The sequence below is a fragment of the Triticum urartu genome, chromosome 3A (assembly GCF_056163025.1).
Source record: "Triticum urartu cultivar PI428250 chromosome 3A, HENAU_Tu73, whole genome shotgun sequence".
Taxonomy (NCBI): Eukaryota; Viridiplantae; Streptophyta; class Magnoliopsida; order Poales; family Poaceae; genus Triticum; species Triticum urartu.
Window position 1 is genome coordinate 575,046,830 of NC_141875.1, and position 15,573 is coordinate 575,062,402.

A 15,573-nucleotide genomic window follows, 5' to 3' on the forward strand; every position below is an offset into this window, starting at 1 on the left:
GCATAAATGCATGTCCCTGGACCTTACATGCGTACCCCTCGGTGCTGCATGTATGTCCATGTGTGTGTTGGCGGGATGTAGAGGCACCAGCTCCAATTCTTCCAAGAATTTTGTGACAAAGCATGATGCACTGTAGGGGCTCTGGAATTGGTCATCGTGTGAGAACCAAGACCCGTGTGAGATCCGTCGGAGGGAGTGTGACCAAAAGGGCGTGCCTACGTCTCGCGTTCAGCGAATCAAGCTTCCGACTCGCTGAAGTGACGCGAGCATATAGGCCGGCCTAGTTTACGGTAATACACTGCCTCATTTTCTTTTTCTATTTTTTTCACGTTTGTATTATATTTTTGATTCCAATTTTTTACTTTTGTTTACAATTTATAATATTATAAACTTATATAATAAGAACATATTTACATTTTTTTAAATGTTAATCGTGCACTTGAAAAATGTTGAATGTGTATACAAAAAATGTTGAGCATGTATGAAAAAATGATGAAATCTTTTGATCATGTATATAAAAATATTAATCAAGCATTTGAAGAAATGTTGAACAAGTATTGAAAAAATGTTAACCAAGCATTAGGAAACGTTAAATGTGTATATAAAACATGTTGACCATGCATTAAATAAATGATGATTTTCTTACCATTGTATATAAATTTTTTAATCAAGCATTTGAGAAAAATGTTGAACGGGTTTAAAATAATATTTATCAAGCATTTGAAAAAAGTTAAATGTGTATAGAAAAAATGTTGACCATCCATTCAAAAAACGTTAATCTTGCATTTGAGAAAATGTTGATAAATCATTTAAACAATGTTAAATGTGCATTGCAAAAATGTTAACCATGTATTAGAAAAATGTTAATCAAGTATTTGAAACATGTTAATCAGGAATTTGGAAAATGTTAAAAGTGTGTATCAGAATTCTTTTGACTATGCATTCAAAAAATATGTTAATCAAGCATTTGAAAAATGCTAAAAAAACCTTTATAGAAAAATGTGATTATGTATTAAAAAAAGTTAAATTTATATTGGAAAAATGTTTAAAATGTATTAGGGAAATGCTGTTTACATATACAATAAATGTAGAATGAAAAACCAAAAGAAACAAATAAAACCAGAATGAAAGAAAATAAACCAAAAGAAAAAGGTAATGAAATATTAAACTGAATAAACAATTGGAAAAAATTGAAAAACCAATAAAACAGGGAATAAAAAGAAAAGAAACAAAATAAAACGAACAAAAAACTGAAGACAACCGAATAAAATTGATGAAAATGTAGAAAGAAAAGAAAAGAAAACAGAAAATAAGAACCAGAAACTAGTGTAAAACCTGCTTCTAGGTTGCGCCCACGTTATCTAACATGAATTTGATGTTCGCTCAGTGACTATCAAAGTGTCAAAGCAACGAGGAAGTCCCAGGTTCGATCCCCCCTGCGCTCCCTTTTTTACTCAATTTTTCAAAAATAAAATATCGCTAGTGAACTTCCTATTTGATGCCCGAAGGCGCCAAATAGATGGTCTGGCGCATAGGGCAACCTACGTTATGTGCCGGCTCATGTGTCTTAGGTAATTTTCCTTATACCTGATTTTACTTTCTGTTTATTTAAACATGAGTTTAGGACCTCGAATATGGAGGCTCACAATTTCACTAAGCATGCCATTATATTAGGGGAGGGCCGCCAATCTCGCTAAGCATGCACTGATATTAGGGGAGGGCCGCCATACTTGGTTAGGTCATCCCGGTGACCACTTGTTCGTCCCAGTTTCTGTGGTGATGGAGTAATAAAGCTTGCGAGTTTGCCGCAAAAAGAGTATGTTGTCTTTAACTTTTACTCAATTTTTCAAAAATAAAATATCGCTAGTGAACTTCCTATTTGATGCCTGAAGGCGCCAAATAGATGGTCTGGCGCATAGGGCAACCTACGTTATGTGCCGGCTCATGTGTCTCAGGTAATTTTCCCTATACCTGGTTTTACTTTCTGTTTATTTAAACATGAGTTTAGGACCTCGAATATGGAGGCTCACAATCTCACTAAGCATGCCATTATATTAGGGGAGGGCCGCCAATCTCGCTAAGCATGCACTGATATTAGGGGAGGGCCGCCATACTTGGTTAGGTCATCCCGGTGACCACTTGTTCGTCCCAGTTTCTGTGGTGATGGAGTAATAAAGCTTGCGAGTTTGCCGCAAAAAAAGTATGTTGTCTTTAACTTTTACTCAATTTTTCAAAAATAAAATATCGCTAGTGAACTTCCTATTTGATGCCCGAAGGCGCCAAATAGATGGTCTGGCGCATAGGGCAACCTACGTTATGTGCCGGCTCATGTGTCTCAGGTAATTTTCCCTATACCTGGTTTTACTTTCTGTTTATTTAAACATGAGTTTAGGACCTCGAATATGGAGGCTCACAATCTCACTAAGCATGCCATTATATTAGGGGAGGGCCGCCAATCTCGCTAAGCATGCACTGATATTAGGGGAGGGCCGCCATACTTGGTTAGGTCATCCCGGTGACCACTTGTTCGTCCCAGTTTCTGTGGTGATGGAGTAATAAAGCTTGCGAGTTTGCCGCAAAAAAAGTATGTTGTCTTTAACTTTTCTGTTCCTTCTTGTTATTGCTATTTGTTTGTGATTTTTGTTCTGTAATATTTTGGTTTCCTGTTTCGGTTCTTTTTCTTTGGGTTGAAGGTTTGGTCTACAAAGCTTTTTTTTCTAATCCTTAAACACCAGATGGTGTCATCCTGTTTGGCATTTGCTTGTGTGCAGTTAGCAATTAAACATTTAATTGTATGTGTACCTAGCAATGCATCGGTTTGCATGCCATTAATGACTTCATAGTGACATCTTTGCATATTTCTTGCACCGAAATGGGCCGTGCTATAGTGCTAAAAATCTAACGTTTGCCCATTATAATGTCAGTTTCACCTTCTTTTTTTCCAAGTTCTGCACACCAAGGGACTCAAGCCAGCCGGCCAATGTTCATTCGTGCTCACTACAGGAGTTCAGGTATATATAAAATCAAGACAAAAGAACCCAAGGGCACAGATATTTAACGAGGATAATTTATAGATAAAGCACGCACATTACATAGACACGAACGTAGTACGACGCACACAATATCAGTTCACCACTCTGCTCTGCTCGTGGAACCTACCGGCACCCAGGCCACAACACCATGAACTGCATGCGGATAATTAACTCGATCGACCCTAAACCACACACGACGACTAGGTAGAACGACACGGATCTGGTCGCCAAGGCCTAGCTAAGCTTCAGTACTAGTAGCAGCAATTTATTCTCCAGACATGGGACTCCTCACACGGCAGACGTACGTCGACAGACACACGGGCCAGGGCGCTTCAGTTCGTTCAGTGGATCCTGCACGCAGACGAAGAAGAGAGCTCATGCATGTCAAAACTGCAAGATTTATCCAAGGAGAGATGGAAACATGTAGAGTACGTAGTATATATGTATGCATGGGCTTTGTGGAGACGTACGAGTTGCAGTCGACGCTAGGGCTGATCTTGTAGGGGAGGGCGACGTTGCACTTGGAGGGGAGCGCGGCGGCGCGGGTGATGTAGGGCCCGCCGGAGGCGCCGTTGGCGACGTTCTTGAGGCAGCCGCAGATGGTGCGGCGGTCGGGGCTGTTGTTGGCCTCGGCCAGCAGGTTCTGGATGCCGGTGCAGCAGCCCCGGGCCGGCGACCCGCCCTGCTGCACGTACTGCAGGCACGGCATCAGCGTGCTGTACACCGTGGAGCAGGATATGGCGTGCACCGTCGCCGGCGGCGCCACCAGCATCGCCGCGAGCACCATCGCCAGCACCAGTGCCGCGCCCCTCGTAGCCGCCATGCCGACTGGACTGAAGTGAGCTACGCCGCTAGATTAGCTTGTGAGTGGATGAGTGTAGTGTGAGTGCCGCTGGCTTGAGTGTGTGTGTGGGTGGAGAGAGTGAGGGCTCTAGCAGGGTTTATATACAGGGGAGGGGAGAGACCGAAGCTAGTAGGATTGCTTTACTTCTGCTGGGGTGGTTGTGGGTTGAGGGTGCATTTAGGAGGTGAGTTAAGAGCGCGGCTGGTAGATGGTCGTGTGGTTACCGGTTAGTCTCTGCCTCTTTGGACTCGAGTGTAGGAGGGGTGTCCCGGTGAGATTCTTGGTTTCTACTTACATGACATTTTTACTTTTGAAACTGTTTACTTTTATATACTCGTTCTGAAGCTGGATTGGTGCTGGACTTTGTGATTTGCAGTATCGTTTGAGTAATGAGCTTTTTTCCCGCGAGGCTTTGAGGAGGCGTGCATGGGTGGTTATAGACGGTTTCTTTTTTCCTCCAATTTGGTTTTGCTTAGGTGTTAATTTCCAATCTGGATCGGCACCTATATGAATAAAAGACGGATCATATGCACCCTAATTAACATTTTAAAATAGGTAACAGGTGAAATAATATCATGTTCAAACTCTACACATTTTTCTAATAAAATCCATATATAACATGTTAAATGTAGAGTTACAGTTAAAGATATGGATACTTTTAATAAGTGAAATATGACTTCAAACTCGACTATAGGTTAATTAACAGAAACATTAGGGGGGGGGGGGGGGGGGTATGCAAAAACAGAAAATCTAACTTAAAACTGGACCACATGTTGATTAAGAAAAACAGAAGAGGGTTTTCTGCAAAAGCAAAAATTTGCATAAAGGCTGGACTACATGCTCATTCTCGAATAATGCAAGTTTTTTTTTGCAAAACATGTGATAGTAGAAGCTCACATGCTTCCGGGGATCCTAGGTCCCATGATCGCCGATCCAATGGACATGATCAAGAGGACACAATTTCCCATGGTAAATGTTGAAAAATGTGTGATCGCCCCGTCCGTCGCCCCCTCGCGTCGCCTTCCCTGGGCGACGCCAGGGGCTCCAAACCCTAGTGCCCCCAAGCCCCTCCCTTCTCCTCTCCTGCCGCCGGCCAAGTCCGCGGTGGCGGCGGGCCCAACGCCAGAGCGCTAGGGCGGGTGGTGTGCTGCGAGATCTCCCGGAGGCGGCAATGGCGACTCCGGTGTTGGATCTGAAGGAAATATGCCCTAGAGGCAATAATAAAGTTGTTATTTATATTTCCTTATATCATGATAAATGTTTATTATTCATGCTAGAATTGTATTAACCAGAAACTTGATACATGTGTGGATACATAGACAAAACACCGTGTCCCTAGTAAGCCTCTACTAGACTAGCTCGTTAATCAAAGATGATTAAGTTTTCTAACCATGGACATGTGTTGTCATTTGATGAACGAGATGACATCATTAGGAGAATGATGTGATGGACAAGACCCATCCGTTAGCTTAGCATATTGATCGTTCAGTTTTATTGCTATTGCTTTCTTCATGTCAAATACATATTCCTTCGACTATGAGATTATGCAACTCCCGGATACCGAAGAAATACCTTGTGTGATATCAAACGTCACAATGTAACTGGGTGATTATAAAGATGCTCTACAGGTATCTCCGAAGGTGTTTGTTGGGTTGGCATATATCAAGATTAGGATTTGTCGCTCCGAGTATCAGAGAGGTATCTCTGGGCCCTCTCGGTAATACACATCATGATAAGCCTTGCAAGCAATGTGACCAATGAGTTAGTTACGGGATGATTTATTACGGAACGGGTAAAGAGACTTGTCGGTAACGAGATTGAACTAGGTATGAAGATACCGACGATCGAATCTCGGGCAACTAACATACCGATGACAGAGGAAATAACGTATGTTGTCATTACGGTATGACCGATAAAGATCTTCGTAGAATATGTGGGAACCAATATGAGCATTCAGGTTCCGCTGTTGTTTATTGACCGGAGAGGTGTCTCGGTCATGTCTACATAGTTCTCGAACCCGTAGGGTCCGCACGCTTAACGTTCGATGACGATTTTGTATGAGATTTGGTGACCGAATGTTGTTCGGAGTCCTGAATGAGATCACGGACATGATGAGGAGTCTTGAAATGATCGAGAGGTAAAGATTCATATATTGGACAATAGTATTTGGACACCAAAAATGTTCCAGGGGTACCGGGTACGTATCGGGTCACCGAAAGGGGTTCCGGGCAACCCCCGACAAGCTATATGGGCCTAATGGGCCAAGAGAGGAACATACCAGCCGCAAAGTGGATGGTGCGCCCCCTATAGACCGAATAGGAGGAGAAGGAAAGGAAGGGAAGGGAGAAGGACAAGGGAGGATTCGACCTCCCCCTTTCCTTCCCCTCCCCCTCTCTTTCCTTCCCCCTCCGACACTTATGGAAGGGGGGAGGCCGACTTGTGGGAGGCGCCCAAGTAGGATTACTCCTACTTGGGGCACCCCTTGCAGCCCCTCTCCCTCTCCCACCTATATATATGTGGGGGGGACACCGCTAGAACACACAACATTGATTCCTAACCGTGTGCGGCACCCGGCTCCACAGTTTACGCCTCCGGTCATATTGTCATAGTGCTTAGGCGAAGCCCTACATGGATCACTTCACCATCACCGTCGTGCTGATGAAACTCTCTCTCGACACTTTGTTGGATCAAGAGTTCGAGGGACGTCATCAAGCTGAACGTGTGCAGAACTCGGAGGTGTCGTACGTTCGGTGCTTGATTGGTCGGAACGAGAAGAAGTTCGACTACATCAACCGCGTTGTCAAACGCTTTCGTTTTCGGTCTACGAGGGTACGTAGACACACTCTCCCCCTCTCGTTGCTATGCATCTCCTAGATAGATCTTGCGTGAGCGTAAGATAATTTTTAAATTGCATGCCACGTTACCCAACAGGATCCGCGAGCAGCAGGTAGGGCGGTGGCCCTTGCCTGTGCGGCGGCAGCCAGATCCATGGCTAGCATGGTGCTCTTCCCCTCGGTGGAGTTCGTGCCTGGAGATGGGTGGCGATGGAAGCCACGGATCTGGCGTCCCGTCCAGGTCCGCCCCGGCGTGGTTTTTTCCAACCGACGGTGCGTGGAGGGACCGATGAGGGTCGGCTGGAGGATCCCTACCGGCATGCCGACGGCGGCTTTCGTCTTCACGGCGAGGATCCGTACGGTTCCAACCAGCTGCAAGATAAGGGGGCGCGACTTCCGGTGAACATCGCGCCGATTGCGGTCATGACGGACGATGGCGGCATCTGTGATGTTGTTCCCTTCTCGAGGCATCATTGTTACAGTTCATGTCACCCCACTCGTGATGCTCCGGGGGAAACCTCGGATCTGGGTTGAATCGGATGATGATGGCATCTTCGACGTCGTTATCACTCCTGGGGGCATCGTTTTGGAGTAAGTGCTGGCTGAAGGGGACAAGAGGAGGAGCGGTGTTACATCTACCGCAAGGCCGATGGTGAATCCTGACGGCATGGCGCTGCGGAGGTTCCACGACGGGCGCGTGTGGACGGATACGTGCATGATGGTGGCGTTGTTTGGCGCCATGGTGGCGTCGACGACGGGCCAGGCAAGGTTGATCCGTCAGTTCCTGCTGTGGAGATGGACCGGTGAAAGATGGCGTCGGTAGCCTCTGAGAGTGTGCTGGTCCAGTGTGTGGCCCAGTCTTGGTATGTGGCTGGACTGGGGCATCCGGCTTTAGATGTTAGGCTTTGGTGTGATGTCTGTTTGTTATTTGACTCTGACATTCAGCACCCCTTCATTAAGGGGATAGGAGTAGCAACAAGTGTTGCCTAGATGGTGGCTTCAGGCTCACTGATGTATTACTTTGCATGATCATTATGAATAATTAATAAAATAGCCGCATGCATCGTCCAGATGCAGAGACCGGAGGTATATCCTCGTTTTCAAAAAAAGACATGATCAAAGATACCGAGCTTAGTTTTCCAACAAATCAAACATTGCACCTTAACTTTTAAGGAATTCTAGAAAACGATTAATTCTACTTTATATTCTAAGATGCAAAGAATTGTCCAATTAATTAGCATGATACTAAAAAAACATTGTAATACGATTTTCAAATGTCGCCATGGAATGGCCACGTAGGGCACCACAACTACGAGCACACTGAATGCAAGAGTTGTCGGAATTATTGTTGCCATCACTCCTCCACAAGCCAGTAACTCTGACTTCACCGTAAACAACCACAAATGAAGCTTTCTTAGCAACTGGATGTATGAAGCCCACACTTGTCCATTCCAAATATCCGACCACACACCAACAATTAGACAACTCCAATTTTTTAGGCGAGCCGCGAAGGAAAGTATACAAGTCCCACGCCGAGAAGATCGTCGAACCATTCGTCGTCTGTCATTGGCAACATCTGTAAACGCCACAACAACTGTGACTGTCCAATAATAGTACAAAGCATAGAAACCAATTGGACACACCAAATAACCGACTACCAAAACCTTGTCGCGACACAAAAACCGCTCGGCCCCATCATAGTTGCCATACTAGCCGCTATCACATAAACCATACACATCCGGGCAGGCACCTTGAAACTGTGAGGACATACATTTTGAGCCGAGGGAAAGCGTGTATGGGATTCAAATGCTTCAAGATGGCTTCCCAAGGAGAGAGACGGTGTGGGAACGATAATGTCGTCTGATCATACAACCATGATCTTAGGCCTTCAGCCAAAGACATGACCCGAGGGTGGGAGAGGTTGGAAAGCTCCACGATGACCCCAAAAGAACGACACTAGAGGGCATCACATCGTCGGAGCCGACAAAGGCCAAGCAAGCCTTCATCTAGAGCAGTAAAAAAAATTCATAGTTTTATTCAACGCTTTCTGCTGTAAATTCCGTTGGCTCTCACTTATTTGGGGATGGAGAGAGTACAAGGTTTGATACGAAGCTAAGCATATACGAATTGTACGAGATAGCGTCATGACAAACAAGGACCTCCACCCCACTGAGTGCACGGTAGAAGGATTAGGCCAACTCCACCGCGCGACCCTATCCTGTCCGGCCCCGTCCATTTAGAGTAAAGGGATAAAAAAACGGTCCAGCGCGTGGGAGCAAACGGACTTTTGTCTGCTTTGTGTCCGCTTTCGACCCATTCCCGGCCCAAACTTGCGCCGCTTTTGGGGTGAAACGGACACCACGTGGACACGCGGGTCGTCTGCGCGTGTCCTCCCCTGGCCCGCCCGTCGGTGGCACAAGACGGGTCTTTTTCTATCCGCCCCCCTCCCTCCCTTCGGCCGCACCCCCTCCACTCTTCCCCACTCTTCCCGTCGCTGCCGCCGCCGCCGCTGCCATTGCAGCCGTGCAGTTCGGACGCGAGCTCGCCCAACTCTTTCCCCTCGGCGCCGGCCTCGGACGCGACCACGGCCACCTGGTTTGCGCACCCGCCGCCCGGTTTTGGGGCGGATCCGGTCGGTCAGCTCGGCCGGCTGTGGGAGGCTGGGCCGTGCCATGGACTGGCCGGGCACCTCGCCGGAAGGCCCTGGCAGGGCCGCAAGGCCACATGCAAGCAGTGGCTCCTCCTCTAGCCGCTCGGATCTGCACCGTCGGTGGTCCACCAGCAGATACACGAATGGCGGCCGGCCGGGCTCGGTGCTTGCCCAAAAGCTCGCCGGCGCACCGTTGCCACTCATTAAGTGCGACCACTGCCCAAGGATGGTCGTGCGCCGCGTGTCTACAACGCCGGAACATCCCGGATGGGTGTTCATCAAGTGCTTAAACGATGGGGTATGCGCTTTTTTTAGCGTCGGTTTGTGCTCTAGATTTAACTAGTTGTGCTAACTTCAAATTTTGTTGTGTAGAATGGATGCAAGTTTTGGTATTGGGAAGAAGAGTACATCGATATATTGATAGAGCGAAATTTAGTACATGTTCGTGCACTTTTAGCTAGCATAGAGGCTATAAATGAGACAAGTGCACTTGTTGCTAGATTAGAGGCTGGACACAAGACTAGGTGTGAGGAGGAAGCAACATCGACTTCTGGCTTGAAGAAGAAAGGAGGATGCCAGATCGAGCCTCCTCCTCCACAGATCAACAACGAGTGCATCGAGAAGGCCCTAACCCAACTCAAGGGAGCAGTTATGGAAGTTGGGTATCTTCTAAAATATATTCTTGTGGTTCTTGTTTTCTTTGGTCTTACTTTACTAGTTAAAATGTGATGATGTATTTTTCATGTACCAAAAATGAATGATGAAATAAAATTAAGGACTTGCAAAGAAATAATACGCGGACAGGATGCGGCCGAGATGCGTCCGCGCGCTGGACGCACGGCCACCGCATCTCAAGACAGGACCGGATACAACCTCAAATCCCTACCCAAAAGGACAAAAACCGAATATAACGGACGTCCGTTTGAGGACGCGCGGTGAAGTTAGCCTTCCATAGGCACAAGGAGATCGTAGCCCCGTTTTCTCGACTGATTTTCAAAAGCGAGTCCTTGAGTGAACATGGCTACGTCCGTTTTTTCAAAAGGAAAATCATGGCTACGTACGTCGTTTCAATAGCTGGCTGCCGCTGCCTGCTCCGGCCGCCCCTGCGATCGAGCGTAATGGTGCTGGCAGGCTGCCGCTGACTAGCTAGCCTGCTCCAGATGATGCCCTTTCTATTCACTCAGATTTAGATCTGCGGAGCTAAACACTGTGCGCGAAGTTGCGTGCAGATGGCCTGAGAAATTTATGGACCTACGGGCAGCGGCCATGTGAGAGCCATTCCATCACATTTACAGCGGCTGCTACCCGGTCTGCAAGGCGCGCGGCAGGTGGCGTAAATGCCTCCAGAACCTACTGCTCAATCCTATATCGCGTAGTACTACCACCACCGTTGGCTCAGCCAGGCTTTTAAGTTTACTGCATTTCGTACGCCCTCTTCACTGTTGATTGTCTGTTACTGTATTTTTAAGTTAACTGAAATATGATACACCCTCAGTTCCTAAATACTCACTTCGCTTCTTTCTACTGTGCATATAAGATTCGTTTGAGGCGTATCCGGGAAAAGATTCGCTTTGAGATCAAAGTTCGTAAAATTTGACCAACTTCATGAAAAATATAGACATTCAGAACACAAAATTAATATCATTAGATGTATGACAAACTTTATTAAATTTGACATTAGACAAATCCTATATGCGGTGTAAAGAAAAAACAAAGAGAGTATAAGACGTTTGAGCTGGCAAAACGTCTTATATTTAGAAACAAGATAGTATATCTCAAAATCAATTTCTTTTTCATTTATAGGCCAGCATTCAACAATTCACATCTTATCTTACCTTAGATAAGCTACGGATTAACGCTTGCGCTGAAGCTGCATGATTTGGAAAGTGCAAGTTTAGAGCAAGGTGACAATGACTTGACGACGTTTGAAGTCTCATAGCTCTATCTCGTCCCCATGTGGCCGTTGTGGTTGAGGTCGGAGAGTCCGAAGTTATTTTGTCATCCGTAGATCATCGGCTCTAGATCTGGCAATTTATCATTCGGTGATTCTGTCTTGATGACGATGACGGTGACTTTTGCATCAAATTATATTTGATATATGGCCTAAGGAGTATTTGTTTTGTTTTTTGTGGTAACTCGTATGTGTTAGAAGGATTAGGGATGCAGCACACATTCATTAGCACAAAGGCTGGGTCATATATACACTTACAGAACCACAGCCGTGGCTGGGACGTGTGCCACTATCTCTACCACTCGCTCCATTACTGTCACCATCGTGGCCAGTCTCTGAGCACAACCGCTCGTGGTGACTGTTGTTACAACACACGCACACGCACAAGCTATATACGCTAACACACATCCCCCCCCCCCCCCCCGGCAGTCGTGACGTCGCCAATGGAGACGCAAAGACTGGAGCGAAATTCTCGGAAGACATCAGCAGGCAGGCCCTTGGTCATCACGTCGGCGAACTGCTGCCTTGTAGGGATGTGCAGGACGCGGAACTCGCTGAGAGCGACACGCTCGCGGACGAAGTGGATGTCGAGCTCGACATGCTTCGTGCGTCGGTGGTGAACAGGGTTGCTGGAGAGATAGACTGTCGAGATGTTGTCCCAGAAGACTAGCGTCGCGGAGCGAACCGGGCAGAGCAGTTCATCGAGGAGCTGGCGAAGCCAGACACATTCAGCAACAATGTTCGCCACCGCGCGGTACTCGGCCTCTGCGCTGGAGCACGAGACTGTAGCCTGGCGCTTGGACGACCAGCTGACGAGGGCGTCGCCGAGGAAGACGCAGAAGCCTGAGGTAGAACGGCGTGTGTCCGGGCAACCAGCCAAGTCAGCATCTGTGTAGGCGCGTAGCTCGAGGTTCGCCGAGGCGTGTAGATGGAGTCCGAAGTTGGTGGAGCCCCGGACGTAGCGCAGCACACGCTTGAGAAGAGCCAGGTGACAGGCACGCGGATCATGCATGTGTAAGCACACTTGCTGCACTGCATAAGCCAGCTCCGGACGCGTGATGGTGAGGTACTGCAACGCGCCTGCAAGGCTGCGGTACTCGGTGGGATCGTCGACGGGCGGGCCAGCAGCAGAGGGCAGCTTGGCCTTGGTGTCGACAGGAGTGGCCACCGGCTTGCAGTTGCCCATGCTTGCGCGCTCGAGGATGCCGTCCGCATACTGCTGCTGGGATAGGAAGAAGCCGGACGGCGAGCGGGTGACACGAAGGCCGAGGAAGTAATGGAGTGCGCCAAGGTCCTTCATAGCGAACTCGCTCGTGAGCTCGGAGACGATGCGCTGGAGGAGAGCAGGGCTCGAGGCGGTAAGAACAATGTCATCCACGTAGAGCAGCAAGAACGCGGCGTCGGGGCCATTGTTGTAGAGGAACAACGAGCTGTCAGAGCGAGTGGCACGGAAGCCAATGGAGGTGACAAAGCTCGCGAACCGCAGAAACCAGGCCCGTGGCGCCTGCTTGAGGCCATAGAGAGATTTGGCAAGGCGACAGACATGATCGGGCTTGGTTTCGTCCACAAAACCAGCCGGCTGCAAGAAATAGACTTCCTTCTGGAGCGTGCCATGGAGGAAAGCGTTCTTTACGTCAAGTTGATGAACGGGCCAGCTCCGGGAGGCAGCAATCGTCAAGATGGTGCGGATGGTGGCAGGTTTGACGACGGGTGAGAATGTCTCGCCATAGTCGACGTCGGGGCGCTGCCGGAAAACACGAACAACCCGCCGGGCTTTGTATCGCTCCAGTGATCCGTCGGCTCGAGTTTTGTGACGAAAAACCCATTTCCCAGAGATGAGGTTGGCGCAAGGTGGGCGGGGCACAAGCTCCCAGGTGCGATTGCTGACTAGGGCGGCGAACTCATCGCGCATCGCGGCGAGCCAGTTTGGATCGCGCACGGCGGCACGAACGGAGCTAGGAAGAGGAGAAGCGCCCGAGGATGGTGCGGTTTCGGCGACACAGACATAGTCTGTGGCATAGCGTGTGTTTGGCCGGAAGACGTCGGCCCGCGCACGCGTGAGCACGCCGCGGGGCGGAGAGGAGGTGGGGGTAGGTTTAGGGAGCAGTTCAGGCGAGGAAGCGGTGCCGGTAGAAGATCCAGGCTCTGAAACTGATCCACCCGTGGAAGCGGGGCTGCAGTCTGAATGTGATTCAGAAACGCGAACGGTCATAGAAGGCCCGCCCGAGCCGTCCGATGGTGATCGGATGGTGGAGTTTGAATCGCGCACTTGCGCGCGCGACGCGTGCGAGGCAGATGCGCCAGCAGAGCGTGAGAGTGAGGAGCGTGTGCTCGAAATAGTGTTGGGTGAAGGGGAGGAGCGCGACGGTGGGCAGCCGCCGAGCAACAGAGGGGTAGTTGGAGGGCAGGCGGGCAATGGCGCAACCGTGGCGAACGGAAACGTGCGCTCGTCGAAGCGAACATGGCGCGACGTGATCACACGGCCGGAGGCACGATCAAAGCACCGGTAGCCACGGTGATCAGTAGAGTACCCGAGGAAAACACAAGCGACAGAGCGATGGTCAAGTTTGTGGCGCGCGGTGGCGGATGTGTTGGGATAACAAAGGCAGCCGAACATGCGAAGAACGGAGTAGTTTGGGGCAACGCCAAGGAGGAGTTCGTGCGGTGTAAGGGGTGAACTGGCGCGGCATGGCCGGCGGTTCAAAAGAAAAGTGGAGACGCTGAGTGCTTCTGCCCAAAAACGAGAAGGCATGGAGGCGTGGAACAGAAGAGAGCGAACCCCGTCGTTGAGCGTGCGCAAGATGCGCTCCGCCTTGCCATTCTGTGGACTAGTGTAAGGGCAAGAGAGCCGAAACACCGTGCCGTGAGTGGCGAGCAGGGAGCGAACGGCCGCATTGTCGAACTCGCGGCCGTTGTCAGTTTGCAGGGCAAGGAGCGGACGTTCAAATTGAGTCTGAACATAGGCGAAAAACTGAACGATGACAGCAAGAGCTTCAGACTTGTGATGCAAGGGAAACGTCCACACATAATGGGTATAATCGTCGAGGATTACAAGATAAAACTGATAACCAGAGACACTAGTTACAGGAGATGTCCAAATATCTAAGTGTAACAGCTGGAAAGGAAAGAAGCTACAAGTTGTAGATTGCTGAAACGGGAGCCGCGTATGCTTGCCCAGGCGACACGCGCGGCATGAGTGAGGGGAGGACGGGGTGCAGGCGAACTCGAAGCCGGCGATCAGAGCGCGCCCTGAGTGTCCCAGCCGCTGATGCCAGAGGTCAGTGGTGACCACGCCAGCGAACAGAAGAGCAGGCCGCGTCGAGGAGGCACCATCCACGAGGTACAGATCGCCTTCCGAATCACATCGGAGAATCACCGTCCGGGTGCGGAGGTCTTTGACAGAAAAAACCAAACGCATCAAACTCTACTGAAACTGTATTTTCACGACAGAGTTGACGGACAGAGAGCAAATTTTTGACAAGAGACGGTGTGAGAAGAACGCTGCGGAGAGCAAGAGCATTGGCAGAGGTGGCAAGCGAGCCAGTGCCAACGTGGGTGATGGGAAGGTGTGCGCCATTCCCGACGATGATAGAGGTGTTGTGACGCCCCCCGATTTGACCGTACACTAATCATACACGCAAACGTGTACGATCAAGATTAGGGACTCACAAAAAAATATCAGAACACAACTCTATAAATAAAATAAGTCATACAAGCATCATCTATATCTATACTTCTATACTACTATTAAACAAGCAAACATATTCCTCGGCGAACGAAAACTCTGCCACCCAATCCCACGTACACACAGCTACAAGAAAAAAAAGTCACGACAAACCGGAAAGGTTCGCAATCACGTCTGTGCCCTTCGTCCAACCCTCCCCAAACCTCCTGTTCTTCCTCTCCCCATCGAGCGCCGCCGCCGCATCTACGATTTCTCCCACGGTCACGACTCGCTGCCCTCTCCTGGTCGCCGCAGCTCGGACCTCACCTCAGTCGCCACCAGCCTTCGCCCTCCACTACATCGCCTCGACCGCCAACGCCCGACGCTTGCCCTCCGCTGGATCGACGCTGCCCGATGTGTGGGATGCGGGAGTACGGCTGCAGCTGCGTGGCCACGACACGGCTGGCACGGTAGCACACGACGCGTATGCAGCAGCCCACAAACAGCGGCGGCTCGACACAAGCGGCGATGGGCTGCAGGGCTGCGGCGATGGCGGTCGTGCGGCATATGGAGCGGCTCTACTGCTGAGCGCGAGTAG

General features: G+C 49.3%; 1 protein-coding gene and 1 long non-coding RNA gene across 4 annotated transcripts; one reads left to right on the top strand and one right to left on the bottom strand.

The window, feature by feature from the left end:
* The first annotated feature begins 1,680 nt into the window (after positions 1-1,680).
* On the top strand, positions 1,681-10,288 carry LOC147980584 (uncharacterized). 3 transcript variants are annotated; one of them, XR_015598548.1, is made up of 8 exons: positions 1,681-1,816; positions 1,893-1,955; positions 2,059-2,200; positions 2,277-2,339; positions 2,443-2,584; positions 2,925-3,011; positions 6,569-6,705; positions 6,808-8,118. It is a non-coding gene; the product is annotated as an uncharacterized LOC147980584 (long non-coding RNA). The 3 variants fall into 3 exon arrangements; XR_015598547.1 differs by having other exon boundaries at positions 2,059-2,339; XR_015598549.1 differs by lacking the exons at positions 6,569-6,705; positions 6,808-8,118 and adding an exon at positions 9,861-10,288 and having other exon boundaries at positions 2,059-2,339.
* On the bottom strand, positions 3,052-3,960 carry LOC125548765 (non-specific lipid-transfer protein 2B). Its single transcript, XM_048712310.2, has 2 exons — positions 3,503-3,960; positions 3,052-3,383 (listed from the first exon to the last, which is right to left on the bottom strand). Exons 1-2 carry the CDS (start codon positions 3,853-3,855, stop codon positions 3,374-3,376), a joined length of 363 nt encoding a protein of 120 aa, XP_048568267.1. The 5' UTR covers positions 3,856-3,960; the 3' UTR covers positions 3,052-3,373.
* Positions 10,289-15,573: the final 5,285 nt, after the last annotated feature.

Excerpts from the sequence above, each read along its gene's own strand:
- LOC125548765 (XM_048712310.2), bottom strand. The coding sequence starts at position 3,855 with ATGGCGGCTACGAGGGGCGCGGCACTGGTGCTGGCGATGGTGCTCGCG.